Here is a 16,430-nt window from a genome sequence, read left to right on the forward strand (position 1 = left end):
GGCAGGAGATCAGCTGGAAAGTTTGGGGCTGAGCAGGGCAAGAGATCGGGGCTGATCAGGGCAGCGAGACAGCTTGAAAGTCGGGGGCAGAAAGCAGGAGATCGGGGCAGAGAGCAGAAGAGCCGGGGGAAGCAGGGAGAGAGTCAGGGAGGCAGAGAGCAGGTCACGGCAGAGGCAGAGAGCTGGTTTATTTCTGGGCTGCAAGGCTGGCAGGACAGTCAGAAAGGAGGTGAGCGACTGGTCCCCAGCAGTCGCTTCTTGGTGATCGGAAAGCCAAGTCAGTGTTCAAGATTTTTGTTTAGTGAATCGTGTCCCTACCTACTTTGCATGTTGCTTCCCTCATTTGCATGCACGGATCGGAATCGGATCGGTACACAGGTTAGTGAATCGGGTCGGAGGGAAATCGGGTCGCAAAGGGCTCACAAACTGATCAGTACACGATCGGTTTACTTAGTGAATCTAGCCCTTTGTCTCCCCCACTCCTCCCCCACCAAAAACACCCATAAGCTTTTGAAATTTGTACACTGATCCTATCAAGAAGGATTCTGGAGGATCTCCTGATTAACAATGTGTGGGCTGCTTTTGCCACTGCTACTGCTCCTAATCTCCCCCTAATTAATAAGGTTCCATGTATGCAACTGCTAGTACTCTGAGCTTCCTCCGAATCTAATTAAGAAGAGAGATGCTAGCCTCCAACTATGTTTCCCCAAGGCATGCTGATGTCACTCTCTCCTCGAAGTTTGCAGGCCTATTAAATCCCCTCTCCTGTCAGCACTGATTGATGACATTGTCAGTGATGGTACAGCTGGAAGAATTCTCGCAAAAAAAAAAAGTGTGTGAAAATTAAAAAAAAATAAAATTTATGGGCAACTTATTTTTCCATTTCTACAAAATTGTATAATTTTCTTGTTTAGAATTCTCCCAGTATAAAAGGCTAGGGCCAGAACACCCCTACCCCCAGCTCTCTTTAATCTCAGGCTTGACCCCTTCCAACAATGCTGCATGGGTTGGGGGTGAGTGGCAAGGAGGGAAACAGAAATCCTGCAAGGGCTGCGAGCAAAACAGAGATGTTGCAGGAGGAAAAGAGAGGGGGAAAGGAAGAAAGAGAGAGAATTGTTGGAAATGATGGTGATGAGGGAGGGAGACATATTAGATGTTGTGGTAGAAAGAGAAGGGTGAGACAAATAGAAAGGATAGAAAAAGAGAGGAATGTTGATCATGGTGGTGGAGGGAATGGAAGGTGCTGGAGAGGGATGACAGAAGGAGAAATGTTGGGCATGGGGCTGGTGCAGTGAAAGATGCTGGTACAGGGAGGAAGGGTGCAACAGTGCCTTGCTGCATGCCTTCCACATAGTAACATAGTAGATGACAGCAGATAAAGACCTGAATGGTCCATCTAGTCTGCCCAACCTGATTCAATCTAAAAATTTGTGGGGGGATTTCTTCAACTCCTTAGCTATTTCTGGGCAAGAATCCAAAGCGCTGCCTGGTACTGTTCTTAGGTTCCAACTACTGAAGTCTCTGTCAAAGCTCACTCGAGTCCATCTACACCCTCCCAGCCATTGAAGCCCTCCCCAGCCCATCCTCCACCAAACAGCCATATACAGACACAGACCATGCAAGTCTGCCCAGTACTGGCCTTAGTTCTTCAATATTTACCGTATTTTCACGCATATAACGCGCGCGTTATACGCGTTTTTACCTACCGCGCATACCCCTCGCGCGTTATATGCGTGAGCGCGGTATACCAAAGTTTTAAAACATAGTTCCCACCCCGCCCGACGCCCGATTCACCCCCCCAGCAGGACCGCTCGCACCCCCACCCCGAACGACCGCTCGCACGCGCTCCCACCCGCATCCACGATCGGAGCAAGAGGGAGCCCAAGCCCTCTTGCCCGGCCGACTCCCCGACGTCCGATACATCCCCCCCCCCCGGCAGGACCACTCGCACCCCCACCCCGAACGACCGCTCGCACGCGCTCCCACCCACACCCGCATCCACGATCGGAGCAAGAGGGAGCCCAAGCCCTCTTGCCCGGCCGACTCCCCGACGTCCGATACATCCCCCCCCCCCGGCAGGACCACTCGCACCCCCACCCCGAACGACCGCCAACTTCCCGACAATATCGGGCCAGAAGGGAGCCCAAACCCTCCTGGCCACGGCGACCCCCTAACCCCATGTGCCTCAGGCCGCGCCCCCAGGTGGGACCTAAGGCTCCAGGGCCTATTCTGATTGGCCCACGCGCCTTAGGCCCCACCAGTAGGCGGAGCTTTAGGATGGATGGGCCAATCCGGCCTCATTCCTTCGTTGGCTGCCTGCCGGACAGGCGGGTTTGGCTCCCGTCTGTCCGGCCAACTACTAAAGGTACGGGGAAGGGGGGGGGGGGGGGTCGTGGGGGTCGCCAGGGGGATCGCGGGTCGGCTGGGGGGCGGTCGGAGGTTCTTGGGGGGGGGGGGGGTTTGCGTCGAGGGCAGGGGGGCCTGGGATCCCTCCTGCCCGTAATGTAGTGCGGGGTGGGGTTAGGGGGTCGCCGTGGCCAGGAGGGTTTGGGCTCCCTTCTGGCCCAACTACCAAAGGTACGGGGAAGGGGGGTGGGGGGGTCGTGGGGGTCGCCAGGGGGATCGCGGGTCGGCTGGGGGGCGGTCGGAGGTTCTTGGGGGGGAGGGGGGTTTGCGTCGAGGGCAGGAGGGCCTGGGATCCCTCCTGCCCGTAATGTAGTGCGGGGTGGGGTTAGGGGGTCGCCGTGGCCAGGAGGATTTGGGCTCCCTCCTGGCCCGATATTGTTGGGGAGTCGGCGGTCCTTCGGGGGGGGGGGGGAGGGATGTATCGGACGTCGGGGGGGGCATCAGGCTTTCAGGATGGGGACAGACCTTCAAGGGGGGACAGTGCACGGAAGTCAGGGCGGGCGAAAGGAGCGTCGGGCAGCATGCGCGGTATACCCGTGAGCGCGGTATATCAAAGTTTTTGTGCAAATCATCGTGATTTCTGCGCGCTATATTCGTGTGCGCGTTTTATACGGGTGCGTGTTATTTGCGTGAAAATACGGTACTATTATTTTCTGATTCTAGATCCACAGCCCTGATGCTGTTGTTCACATGCTCTGCCTGGCACTGAAAATCCTAGGCGCCAGATCAAATTCTTTTTAATGCCATGGGGTTTATGAAGCCCTGGTGTAAACATACAGAGCGCCAGATAGCCAAATTTATTAGAACAAAATAATTTTCTAGTTACTTGTATAGCAGTACCAACCTCTTTTTTTTTTTTTTTTTACATCATCAAACTGTTAAGTTAGCCATTATGTAAAGTGGAATTAAGGTTTGATTCAATCACTCTCGGGTTTTTTTACTTTTTTTTTTACAAGGTTTGTACAACATATGTAAATAAAATGACACTTATTCTGAGTCAGAAAATACAAATCAGCTAGCTAAATATAAAAAAATATCAATATATTGTATCCCTTCTATTTCTTCTGTACAGTATTAAAGCTTAAATTTTACTTACCTTATCTATTTTGCTTTGTTTACTAACACCATATCTCCTGAAAACACACAAAAATACAAATTTTAAAAAAATAGGTAATTACAGTAACATGTTAGTATCTGTACTCCTGACGCCTTAGGGTTTGCAACTGTGTTTGAATTTAAATACCGACACTAAAATAATACTGGGCTTGATATATCAAAATTCTTTTCACAGATACAGAATTGGAAGAAACTAGTTTATACAACATGCCTATTACAGGGTCCTGCTGTTTTAGAAATATGCCTTTAAAAAAAATGGTACTTCAACAAACAAGAGCTTAACATTTCTGAACTGTGGTACTAGCTCAAAATATTTTTCCTTTCTATTACATACATGTCCTCTTCATCTCTCGATCTCTCCACTTGCTCGCACTGAGACCTGGATCTGCCTCAATGACTGTACCTCAGCCGCTGCCTGTCATGGAAGCTACCTTTTCTCTCATGCCTCGCCTGGTTGGTCAAGGATGAGGTGTGGGGCTACTACTCTCACCCTCTTGCAGATTTCAACCCCTTTTCCCACCACAATCTCAATGCTCTTCCTCCTTTGAAGTCCATTTCAACTGTTTTTTTTGCTCCCCTTCTTCTCCAAGTAGCAGTCATCTACCGACCCCCCAAAACATCCCACTCTTCCTTCCTAACTGACTTTGACTCACGGCGCTCCTCCTTCCTTGAGCCCTCATCCCCTTCTCTCTTCCTCGGTGACTTCAATATCCATGTCGATAACCCTTCTGACTCGTTCGCCTCTAAGTTCCTTGCCCTAACATCCTCATACAATCTCTTGCAGTGCTGCAGCTGAAGGCAGAAGGAGGTAACTGAGACACCTGCCCCCACTCCCTAGCTAACCCGGAAAGCTTTCCTCTGATGTCAGCTCTCGAACAGAGATTGAGAGGGGACATGATCGAAACATTCAAGGTACTGAAGCGGATAGACTTAGTAGATAAGGACAGATTGTTCACCCTCTCCAAGGTAGAGAGAACGAGAGGGCACTCTCTAAAGTTGAAAGGGGATAGATTCCGTACAAATGTAAGGAAGTTCTTCTTCACCCAGAGAGTGGTGGAAAACTGGAACTCTCTCCCGGAGGCTGTCATAGGGGAAAATACCCTCCAGGGTTCCAAGACAAAGTTAGACAAGTTCCTACGGAACAAGGACGTATGCTGGTAGGGCCAGTCTCAGTTAGAGTGCTGGTCTTTGACCAAAATGGCCGCCGCGTGAGCGGACTGCTGGACGTGATGGACCACTGGTCTGACCCAGCAGCGGCATCTCTTAACCAGAGAAAGGACACTGAACATAAGAACATAAGCCGTGCCTCTGCTGGGTCAGACCTGAGGTCCATCATGCCCAGCAGTCTGCTAACGCGGCGGCCCATCAGATCTAGGACCTGTATACTAGCTCTCTATCTATACCCTTCTATCCCCTTTTCTTTCAGAAAATTGTCCAATCCCTGCTTGAACTCCAATACTATACCCTGTCCTATCACTCCCTCTGGAAGCACGTTCCAGGTGTCCACCACCCGTTGGGTGAAGAAGAACTTCCTAGCATTGGTTCTGAATCTGTCTCCTTTTAATTTTTGGAATGCCATCTCATTCTTGTAGTTGTCAAAAGTTTGAAGAATCTGTGCCTCTCCACTTTCTCTATGCCCTTAGTGATCTTATAAGTTTCTATCATATCCCCTCTAAGTCTCTGCTTCTCCAGCGAAAAAAGCCCCAGTCTCTCTAATCTTTCAGCGTATGAAAGGTTTTCCATACCTTTTATCAAACGCGTCGCTCTCTTCTGAACCCTCTCAAGTATTGCCATATCCTTCTTTAGGTACGGCGACTAATATTGGATGCAGTACTCCAGATGCGGGCGCACCATCACCCGATACAACGGCAGGATAACTTATTTTGTTCTGCTTGTAATACCCTTCTTGATTATTCCTAGCATTCTATTTGCTTTCTTGGCAGCCGCTGCGCATTATGCCGATGGCTTCATTGTCATGTCCACTATTACCCCCCAAGTCCCTTTCTTGGGAACTCTCACTCAATAACAGCCCTCCCATTGTGTAGCTGTACCTCGGATTTCTGTTTCCTACGTGTAAGACTTTGCATTTGTCTACATTGAACTGCCATCTCGTCGCCCACTCCCCTAGTTTGTTTAGGTCCCTTTGTAAATCCTCGCAGTCCTCTTTAGTCCTAGCCCCATTGAATAGCTTGGTGTCATCTGCGAATTTTATTACTTCGCTCTTCATCCCCGTTTCTAGATCATTTATAAATACATTGAATGGCAGCAGTCCAAGCACCGACCCCTGCGGATTACCACTCGTGACCTTCCTCCAGTCCGAGTAGTGGCCCTTCACTCCTACCCTCTGCTTTCTGCCCGTCAACCAATTCCTGATCCATCTGTGTACATCTCCTTCCACCCCATGGTTCTTTAGTTTCTGAAGTAGGCGTTCATGGGGTACCTCGTCAAAGGCTTTTTGGAAGTCTAAGTATACAATGTCTATGGGGTCCCCTCTGTCCATCTGTTTGTTAATTCCTTCGAAGAAGTGCAATAAGTTTGTCAAGCACGATCTTCCCTTGCAGAAGCCATGTTGGCTTGTTTTCATAAGTTTATGCCTCTCTAAATGCTCCTCGATGCTATCTTTTATCAACGCTTCCGCCATTTTCCCCGGAACCGAGGTCAGACTTACCGGTCTGTAGTTCCCCGGGTCACCTCTTGATCCCTTTTTAAAGATGGGCGTAACATTGGCTATCTTCCAATCCTCCGGGATCATGCCTGTTTTCAGGGATAGATTACAAATCTGCTTGTAGTAGTTCCGCTATTTCCTCCTTTAGTTCTTTCAATACTCTAGGGTGGATTCCGTCCGGGCCCGGTGATTTGTCAGATTTTAATTTTTCTATCTGCCTGTGTACGTCCTCAAGGCTTACTTCCATGGATGTTAATTTTTCTGCTTGGTCTCCTTTGAAGATTTGTTCAGGTTCCGGTATGTTGGATGTGTCTTCTTTTGTAAATACTGATGAAAAGAACATGTTTAGTCTTTCCGCCACTTCTTTCTCCTCCTTCACCACTCCCTTCCTATCTCTGTCATCCAGCGGTCCCACCTCCTCCCTAGCCGGCTGCTTCCCTTTAACATATCTGAAGAACAGTTTGAAATTTCGTGCTTCGTGCTTCTCTTCATATTCTCTTTTTGCTTTTCTAACCACGAGGTGACATTCTTTTTGATACTTCCTGTGTTCATTCCAGTTCTCCTCGGTTTTGCCCTTTTTCCATTTCTTGAATGAATTCTTCTTATCCCCTATCGCTTTCTTCACTTCTTTAGTTATCCACGCCGGGTCTTTTGTTCGGCTCTTTTTGCACTGCCTAGACCTAATTCTATCCTCCAACTCCTCAGCCACCAAATTCTGCAATACCACCCTTCCCCTCTCTGACCATCACCTGTTAACGTTCACTATTCATCACCCTACCCCCCAGAACTGGCCAATCGCCACCAACACGTTCAACTACTATATCACACAAGACTGTCAACAAAGCTGTCCTCTCTTATAATGCCATTCTCTCCTCTGGATACCCTTGCTCCTCCAATCTCATGTCCTGTTAGACATGCCAAACCCCCAACCCTGGCTCCTCCCCCCTCCCTCCCGCACTCATGTGCCCATTATGCTGAACATCTCTGGCTTAAATCCCATGCACATGCCATCTTCATACACTTCAAATTCATGCTGACATTATTCAGTCTGCCCTCTTGCTGGCCAAACAAGAATACTATATCCACTTAACCACTTCTCTTAGCTCCAATCCTCATCGTCTCTTACCACACTAAACTCCCTACTGAAAGCACCCTTGCCGCCTATCCCCCCTTCAATATCCCCCCAACAATGACAGAGTTCTTCTACAATAAGATTCAGAAGATTCACCTTGAGCTCTCAACCCGGCTGCTTTCCCCTTCCTCCATCTGCCCCTTCTACTAACCTCCCCTCAACACCTGCCACCCTCTCCTCTTTCTGAGATCATCCTCCAAACCCACTACCTGCTCCTCTGATCCGATTCCTACTCATCTGCTCAGCGCTCTCTCGCCCTCTGTCATCCCTCCTATCTGTCACATCTTCAACCTATTGCTCTCCACTGCAACTGTCCCCAATGCCTTCAAACATGCTGTTATCACACCCCCTCTTCACTGGACTATATAGGAATTTTAACAGCCTTTTGCATACAGTTCATATGACTTGTAAGTAGCAAATTCGGTATAGACCTGACCTCATTTTCTTTGGTGGAAAGCTGATTATCTACAATAGTTTAAAGAAATAAAACAGATTTCTGTCACATGTCCCAAGTTCTTTTAAAATCAGGCTCTGAAGTTCAGTGTGTTCCATAATTCTCTGCATGACTCGATTCCCTTTCCCTTGTTCTTCACGTTTCCTCTCAAGTGCCAGTTACAGACACTTCCCTGAAGCTTTTCTCATTTTTTTTTTTAAATAAGGATTCTTTTTGTTCTCATGGTACTGACAGATCCCATTTTAGCGACTCCAAGTCTCGCACAAAATGAAAACCTTTTAACTTATCCTGTTTTATACAAAATCTTTGAGATCTCCAGTTTATTAAAATTAGTTCCAACATCCAAACACTGCTCTACCAATTCCATATCAAATACACTTCTCCCTCCGTATTCGCGGTTTCGGCACTCGTGGTTTCACATATTTGCGATTTTTCATCAGCTGACTCCGCCCGCAAAACGTCATCATTAAACTCAATAGGTTCTCATAGTAGGAACCCTGCAGTGCACCAAGTACCAAGTCACAAATAGATAATAATAACAGAGAAAGCTGTAAATCGTTCGAGGTGTTACTGTTTCATAACAACCCCGCTGGGACTCAAAGCAGACCCGACAGATATCAATTTAGATTGAAACAAATCAAAGTCATTCAAAGTTTCTGCCGAAGCAGTGAAGTACGGAGAGGCTGTTGGGGGGCCACCATTTCCGCCCTCATGGTACCTTATTACCTAGAAAAACAACATGAATTCAATCACTTACGTTGGTTTGTAATTGAACAGCTAGCCTTTGGACTTTAGAGGGGACAAAGCTGCCCGCATCCAATAGCAGCTTGAACAATCTATTGGCTCCCTCAGGTTTTTGGACACCTCCCTCACTTGTCTTTCCGATTGGCTCTTTAGTTCTTTGCTCCCCCTTATACTGTAGTCTGCGCCATCTGGGCATTTCCACTCTTCTCCGTACTTCACTGCTTCGGCGGCAGCTTTGAATGACTTTGATTTGTTTCAATCTAAATTGATCTCTGTCGGTTCTGCTTCGAGTCCCAGAAACCGGGTTTGGTTGGACCTCCAGCTTTCCCTGACCAACAATCAAAAGTTAAGTTTGGAGTCTTTTGCTGGGGGGGGCGAGTTTCATAGCAGGTGTGCAGGTGTAGTGAGTTAATTTAAGCTCCCATACCAGTTCTGTTAGCACTGGGGATTCTTCTCCTTTAAAATTCATCAGTGTCCCCTTCTCAAATGCATTGACGATATTCGCGGTTTCAATAGCAATAATGATGTCACTTTCCCCAAAACTGCGAACATATTGAAAAGTTATTCACGGTTTTTCCATATTCGCGCCTATAGCCGGAACGCATCCACCGCGAATACGGAGGAAGAAGTGTATGTGCAGGCTCTGCCTCCAACACCATCAGTTTTCCTTTGTTTTTGTAGGTTTTATCTTTGTTTACCTGTTTTGAAGATTATTTTTAAGGGAGGGGGGCTATATAGACTACTTTTCCATAACATGCTCTTATAAATTAGTCGTCATTCAGTCCTCCCGCCTCTACCCCTCCCAAATAAATAAAAAACTAAGTGGGAAATTCATCAAGGGACGCTAACTGATTTAGCGTGCTCTAAAACGGTTAGAACCCCTTGATGAATTCCCCCCTAAGTACTGAGATTTCAGCAGCTTTTTCCTGCATATCACTCTTTACCTTGATTTTCCTTAACTACTGTTATGTGCCTTTTCCATAATGGGTTAGGGAAAAAGAGAGAAATAAGGGCTTATCCTGAGCATTTATGGCTGCTGCTACTGCGGCACTGCCATAATGGCATGGAGAATGCCCCTTAAACCCAGCTTTCAGCCCAGAGCCTCTGCTTGCAGCTAGTTCCCAGCCCACAACTTCTTCTGGAGAGCCATGGGAGGATGGTCCACCTCTCTTTGCTCTGCCATCTCAGAGCTGGCTGGTGGAGCTGCAGCACTTGGTTCTAGCCTTTCAGGAGCAGGGAAATTGAAGTGGAGGAGTCACTTTTTGTGTTACTGGCCCGGGCTGGCCTGGCTCGATTGGGGACATGGAATTAGAAGCTGACAGTGAGGATGAGGGGTTTATTTTTATTTTATTTTTAATTTTCGTTTTGCTTTAATTTTGTTGGGCTGGTTTAATTTTGCTATTATTTTTTAGCTTTTATTTTTAGGATTTTTCTTTGGGGTTCTTTGATATTGAAATTTTCCCTTCTGTTGTGCCTTTTATGCACCTATAGCAGGGGTGTCCAATGTCGGTCCTCGAGGGCCGCAGTCCAGTCGGATTTTCAGGATTTCCCCAATGAATATGCATGAGATCTATTAGCATACAATGAAAGCAGTGCATGCAAATAGATCTCATGCATATTCATTGGGGAAATCTTGAAAACCCAATGAATATGCATGAGATCTATTTGCATGCACTGCTTTCATTGTATGCTAATAGATCTCATGCATATTCATTGGGGAAATCCTGAAAACCCGACTGGATTGCGGCCCTCGAGGACCGACATTGGACACCCCTGACCTATAGTACTGAATTTATTGTATTATCTTTTCCCTCTTCCTTCTCTTCTATAGGTAAACTAGTCTTTAAGCCTGTTACATTAACGGGTGCTAGAATAGATGTGTGTCTGTCTTTCTTTCTCTCTCCTTGGCCGCTGTCTTTTTTTCTTTGTCTCTCTCTCTCCTTGGACGCTGTCTGTCTTCCTTTCTGTCTGTCCTCTGGCCCCCTGTCTGTCTGTCATTCTTTCTGTGTGTCTCTCCCTGGCCCCCTGCCTGCCTGTATTTCTCTGTTGTGCCATGCCTGCCTGCTCCGTGGCCCCCTTCTGTTCCCCCCAGAGCAAAGCATGATTGCTTTCTGCCCCCCAGCACACCCCTCCCCCCCAAAGCAGCCCCCTTTCCCTTTCCCCTTGGCCCCCTTTTGTGCCATGCCTGCCTGCTCTGTGGCCCCCTTCTGTTTCCCCCCTCCCAGAGCAAAGCACAATTGCTGTCTGCCCCCCAGCACATCCCTCCCCCCAAAGCAGACCCCTTTCCCTCTCCCCCTGGTCCCGTTGTGCCATGCCTGCCTGCTCTGTGGCCCCCTTGTTCCCCCCAGAGCAAAACATGATTGCTGTCTGTCCCTCTGCACACCCCTCCCCCCAAAGCAGCCCCCTTTCACTCTTCCTATGGCCTCTTGCCTGCCTGTATTACTCCCAAACTTCTTACCCTCCCTCCATCCTGGCTTCCTGGTCTCTTCTGGCCCAGCGGCATGAACCGCTGCCGCCGTTGCTTCTGCTTTTCGTTCACGTATTCCTTCCTCTGACGTACAGGATCGCGTCAGAGGGAAAGTGCTACCGAGGTGGAAAGCGGCCTGAGAGGTTCGCTACAGCTGGCTGGCGATCCTCAGCAGGCTGCTTTGAAGAGGAGGGAAGACGCGAACGAAGAGCAGCAGTGGCGGCAGCGGGCCTTAGAGTGAGTGAGGGCAGATGGGGGGAGTCGCCGGCGTGTTCTTCTTACATCCGTAGTCGCCAAACTCTGCTTGAACAGTAGCGTTCTATTGGCACGGAGTTACAAATCACGGAACATGTAGTTTGAAGTGCGCATGCGCACTTAGGGTTTTATTATAGTAGATGTAAGTAATTATTTCTTTCATAGGTACTATAGTTAATTGTGAGCCCGTTGGGACAGAGAGACAAATTCAAAGTACCCGATTAGATTTTTGGTCATTACTTAAGTCAATTTAATTGTTTTGTACACTGCCTCAAATTCTCTGGTATATAAAAGACACCACATTAAATGAAAATAAATGAACAATGAGCCTTTCTGCCATACTGGCAATGGAGAATTTGTTGTCATGATATTTGGAGTAGATCCCTAGTCAGATGTTGAACTTTCAAGGAAGACCGAGGCTCAAGTACAACATGCTGCATTTTCAAACATGATTTTTTTTTGACAGGTTCAACAAATGCCTTGATGCTCACAGAAGATGGGCAATTGTAGTGTTCATCAGAGGAAAGAAACTCACTAAGTTTTGAGACAATTAAGCAGGCTGGGTCACAGAAAGAAGCTGTGCTTAAAAAGAAAATGGGTCCAAATATCTTCACTGAAGAATGCTACTGGGAGACAGGAAACAGCAATACATAATTTCTTATTGGCCCAAGAAAGTTCCTCAAATGAAAGCCCTGAGTTCATGGCTCTATAAGCCTGCAGACCATCAGGGAATGTTAAGCATTTTTCTACAGAGACCCAAGGAAATTATAATAAGGATATGTGATCATAACTCTGGAGAAGTATGCACAAGAGATCTAGCTGATTTTTCTGTGGCTCTTTAACAGAGAAGAGAATACAGTGGAATCAAAACGCACTCTGGAATAGATCAGCAAATTAATTTCCTGCAGGATATTAATGCACCCACTAGCAGAGGGCTCAATATTATCCAGGCTAAAGTCAGGCAAGGTGGCCAAATTTAAAATTCTATACAATACTTCTTAAATCTGTTTAAATATTGCCTAAAAGATTGAAGGTATCTCCAGAATAATTAACGACCACTGCAAAGATTTATTCTTATAGCATGATGATCTCATACAAAGATGAGAAAATGCTATTAGAACTGTAACCAATATTTTTGTGCATATGCTGCTTTGCAACAATGCTTCTAGTTTGATGTAGTGGACATGAGTCCACTATCTACAATCATGTCTCGGGTAAAGTTCAGAGGGATGGAGATGGAAAATGAAACAAATGAGCAAAGAATAGTGGTATGACTGAACAGGGATTTCAGAAAGGTTGGGGTAGTTTTCACAAAGTGACAATATCTAACATTAAAAATGAGCATTATTTGAGCAGGTAAGAAAGACACTAGTACAGTGGTCCTCAACCCTGTCCTGGAGGACCACTAGCCAGTCGGGTTTTCGGGATAGCCCTAATGAATATGCATAAGGCAGATTTACACTCCTATCAACTTCATTACATGCAAATTTCTTTCATGCATATTCATTAGGGCTATCCTGAAAACCTGACTGGCTGGTGGTTCTCAAGGACAGGGTTGGGAACCACTGCTCTAGTGGACTGGAGGATATGGGGTTGATGGTGATAATTTTGTGTGTACAATAGAATCTCAGTTATCCGGCACCCATGGGGATTGGTTGATGTTGAACAACTGTAGTTTCTGGTTGCTTGAGAGTTACTGTAAAAATAAGTTTGGTCTCCTTTCCCACTCTATCATCCCCCCAACTCCACTTGTAAGTCCAAGTCATATGTTTTTCCCTTCTTTCTCTCCCATTTTCTCTTCCCCCCACTCCCTCTCTCCCCAAGCTGTAGCCGGTCCCGACAACCCTCCCTCCCTCTGTTCCCAAAGCAGTAGAGCAGGTCCTGACTATACCCCCCACCCCCAACCCCTTTCACTCACCCGAGGCTGAGTGCTTCTGGCCAGCCCTGGTAGGGCCTTTCCTCTACCGTGTGGGAAGTGATGCGGCAGAGGAAAGGCCCTGCTGGGGCTAGCTGGAAGCAGCCTTTTTAAATTGGTGTTTCCTCTGCTCGCCGGCTGCTTTCTACAACTTCAGGGGAGGGAAGGAGAGAGGGGGGGAGTTTATCAGGACACTCTGCTGCTTTGGGAATGGAGGGAGGGAGATGGTTGTCAGGCCCAGCTGCCTTCTGCTTCGGGAACAGAGGGGGGGTGGGTTTGTCAGGACCAGCTGCCTTCTGCTTCGGGAACGGAAAAGGGGAGGGGTGGTGTTGTCAGGACTGGCTGCCTTCTGCTTCGGGAATGGAGGGAGGTATCAGGACCAACTCTGCTGCTTCAGGAATGGAAGGAGGGAGGGAGGTTATCAGGATTGGCTACTGGCTGCTTCGGGAATGGAGGGAGGGAGATTTATGGTTGCTGCAATTCTTCAGGAGCTGGAGGGAGAGAGATTTCTGGCTGCTGCTGATGCCTCTAGGGCTGGAAGGAGGAAGGGAATTATTGGGTCAGGAATACTACTTTGGATGTTGTCTGAGTAGCGCGGGAGACAATTTTTTTTGCCGGTAAGTTGAGAGTGTTGGTTAATTGAGATTCTACTGTATTAGGAATCTGTATTAGGAATCCTTTCTCAAACTCTTGTAAACCGTGTCGAGCTCTATCCTTAGAGAGAAGATGCGGTATATAAGGTTTAGTTTAGTATCTGAAACAACCTTTAAAAGGTGTTTTAAGAGCTACACTGCTGGTATACTATGGTTATGAATTTGACCATAACTGAACGTTTTGGGATCGATTATAATTCAAGGTCCACATCTTTCCCTTCCCATTTCATTTTTAACATTATTTGTACTAGACTTATTATTAGGTTTAGTCAACAGAGATTTGTGTTGTCTATGAATTTTTGCTTTGTTACATGTGTCCCCAACACAAATGTCAGACTATACTAAAAAACGTATAAGAGAAGATTAGATACATACCTTGATAATCTTCTTTCTAATAGATAGCAATATCAGTCTTGAACCTGTGGGTTGTGTATCTCTGATCACGAGATCTGGTGTAGAGAGCCTCATTTCCATTTATTCTGCTTCACCTCCCCTCATCATGGTCTGCACTGTATCTCCTCAATTTGTATCAAAGCAGATGGCACGTCCTAGAGAATAAACATAAAAGGGAGGGGTATGGAGACTCTCCTCGATAATCAAGTCTGTTCTGCTCATATAACAATGCGTTTCTTTAAACTACCTCCAAAAAACACTTTTCTATCAAATTTTTATTAATTAATTCATTAATTACATGAGCCTCAGCCCCACCACTCCACCGCCTCAATATATTTCATCACAGTGAGCTTTACATGGTCCTGTCATCACTGGCTCAAAAAAAACCTTCAGTCTCTCAATTCATTTATATATTCCTCATCTTAAACCTAGCACCTTAAGACTAGCACCCTAACCGAGACTAGCCCTACCAGCGCCCGTTCTTGTTCAACTTTTTAAAACGCCCTTGCTGAATGGCACAATGAATTCCACCAAAAACTATAACTTAGTCTATCATAATTTTCCCAATTTCTCGTAATATGTTGAATGGCAACTCCTGTCATTATGAGTAAAAGTTTATTGTTCAAAAGGTGAGTGGAGGTGAAGCAGAATAAATGGAAATGAGGCTCTCTACACCAGATCTCGTGATCAGAGATACACAACCCACAGGTTCAAGACTGATATTGCTATCTATTAGAAAGAAGATTATATGCTCTAGATTCTGCCCAGGACAATCCTACGCTCCTAGTTGAGTGTGCTTTCAACAAGACAGGGGATTGCTTTCCACTAGCAATATAAACTGAAGAGAAGACCATGTGAATCAATCTAGAAATGGATGCTTTTACAGCTGGTCTTCCCCTGCAGCTAGTCCCCATAAATACAAAGAGATGATCAGACAACCAAAATTCATTTGTCACCTCCAGGTAACATAGCAGCAATCTTTGAGCATTTAGTAATCTCAGAACTTTGTCATTCTTCTTTGATCTCATAGGCACAAAAACAAGTAATCTTACAAACTGGCTGATGTGAAAACTGGAACCTTTGGCAAAAAAAAGAAGGAACTGTCCATAGGAACCATTCCGTCTCCGAAATTCTGAAAAAGGTTTCCTTGCAGTACAAAGCCTGCAGTTTAGAAACTTCATCATGCTCAGGTGACTACTACTAAAACACTGTTTCAACTGTCAGATCTGGCACAGACACCTTCTCCAAAGGTTCATATGGAGCCCTAGTGAGGGTCTTTAAGACAAGATTAAGATTTCATGATGGAAAAGTAGGACGTACAGGAGGGTGCATACATAATGCATCTTTCAAGAGTTTAGACACATTTGGATTAGAAGCCAATGTCCTTTTACTAGTTTCAGTTCTGAAGCAAGAAAGACCCACTATCTGTACCTTGAGGGAGCTAACTGCCAGGCCCTTTTCAAGCCCCTCCTGAAGGAAAGTGAGAACCACAGAAATCAAAGCCGTGCCCGGGTCCTCGCTCTTTTGAACATGTCAGCTCTGAAAACACTTCCAGGCCTTCGCATAGGCAGCCAAGGTTGAATGTTTCTTAAATCTTAGGAAAGTGGCTATAACCACGTCCAAATAGTCTTTTTGCACTAAGGCCACGTGCTCAAGAGCCATCCTCCTACCATCTCTTGTGTAGAAAGAAAAACTGAGATAACGGCCCAGCCCAGAGTGAGGGGAGGCAGAGAAAAAAATGTACCTTACCCGAGGCTCTCTACATCAGACTTCACGATCAGAGACACACAACCCACAGATTCAAGATTGATGTTTCTACTACACTAGAAACAACTGTTAAGTATCCGGTTCTACAATAATTTTCCATGACTGTCAGTTCACTAGTTAGCTTTCTGTATAGTTACATAATTGGGAAAAACAGTTTGATGTCATATTCTATTTCACAGTAAATGTACAGAATGCAAAGGTACCATAACAAGCTGATGAATAACACTTATATGAATCCAAAATCTATTAATGTAGTGCAATAAAAAGCAATGTCTTCTAGAACTTCCATGCCGTTTCCTCTTTATATTTATAAATACCAACAGTACATGTCACATATTGAAATACACCATATTTGTAATTTTATTGTGTAAGGAACACCATGCAGCTTTGTCTCTTGTACTATTGTCAAGTTGAAAAATGTTAATTACACCAAACAAAACAGCTCATGTAAGAGATCAAGTAT

The 16,430-nt window shown here is 46.1% G+C and overlaps 1 protein-coding gene across 1 annotated transcript in view; it reads right to left on the bottom strand.

Moving 5' to 3' along the window:
* CCDC93 (coiled-coil domain containing 93) overlaps positions 1–16,430 on the bottom strand; it is a 223,743-nt gene that overhangs the window by 128,907 nt on the left and 78,406 nt on the right. Inside the window, exon 8 of the mRNA XM_033946543.1 lies at positions 3,503–3,539. Within this exon, the coding sequence (XP_033802434.1) occupies positions 3,503–3,539 (37 nt within the window). The remainder of the gene's footprint in view (positions 1–3,502; positions 3,540–16,430) is intronic.

The sequence above is a fragment of the Geotrypetes seraphini genome, chromosome 5, assembly GCF_902459505.1.
Source record: "Geotrypetes seraphini chromosome 5, aGeoSer1.1, whole genome shotgun sequence".
Classification (NCBI taxonomy): Eukaryota; Metazoa; Chordata; class Amphibia; order Gymnophiona; family Dermophiidae; genus Geotrypetes; species Geotrypetes seraphini.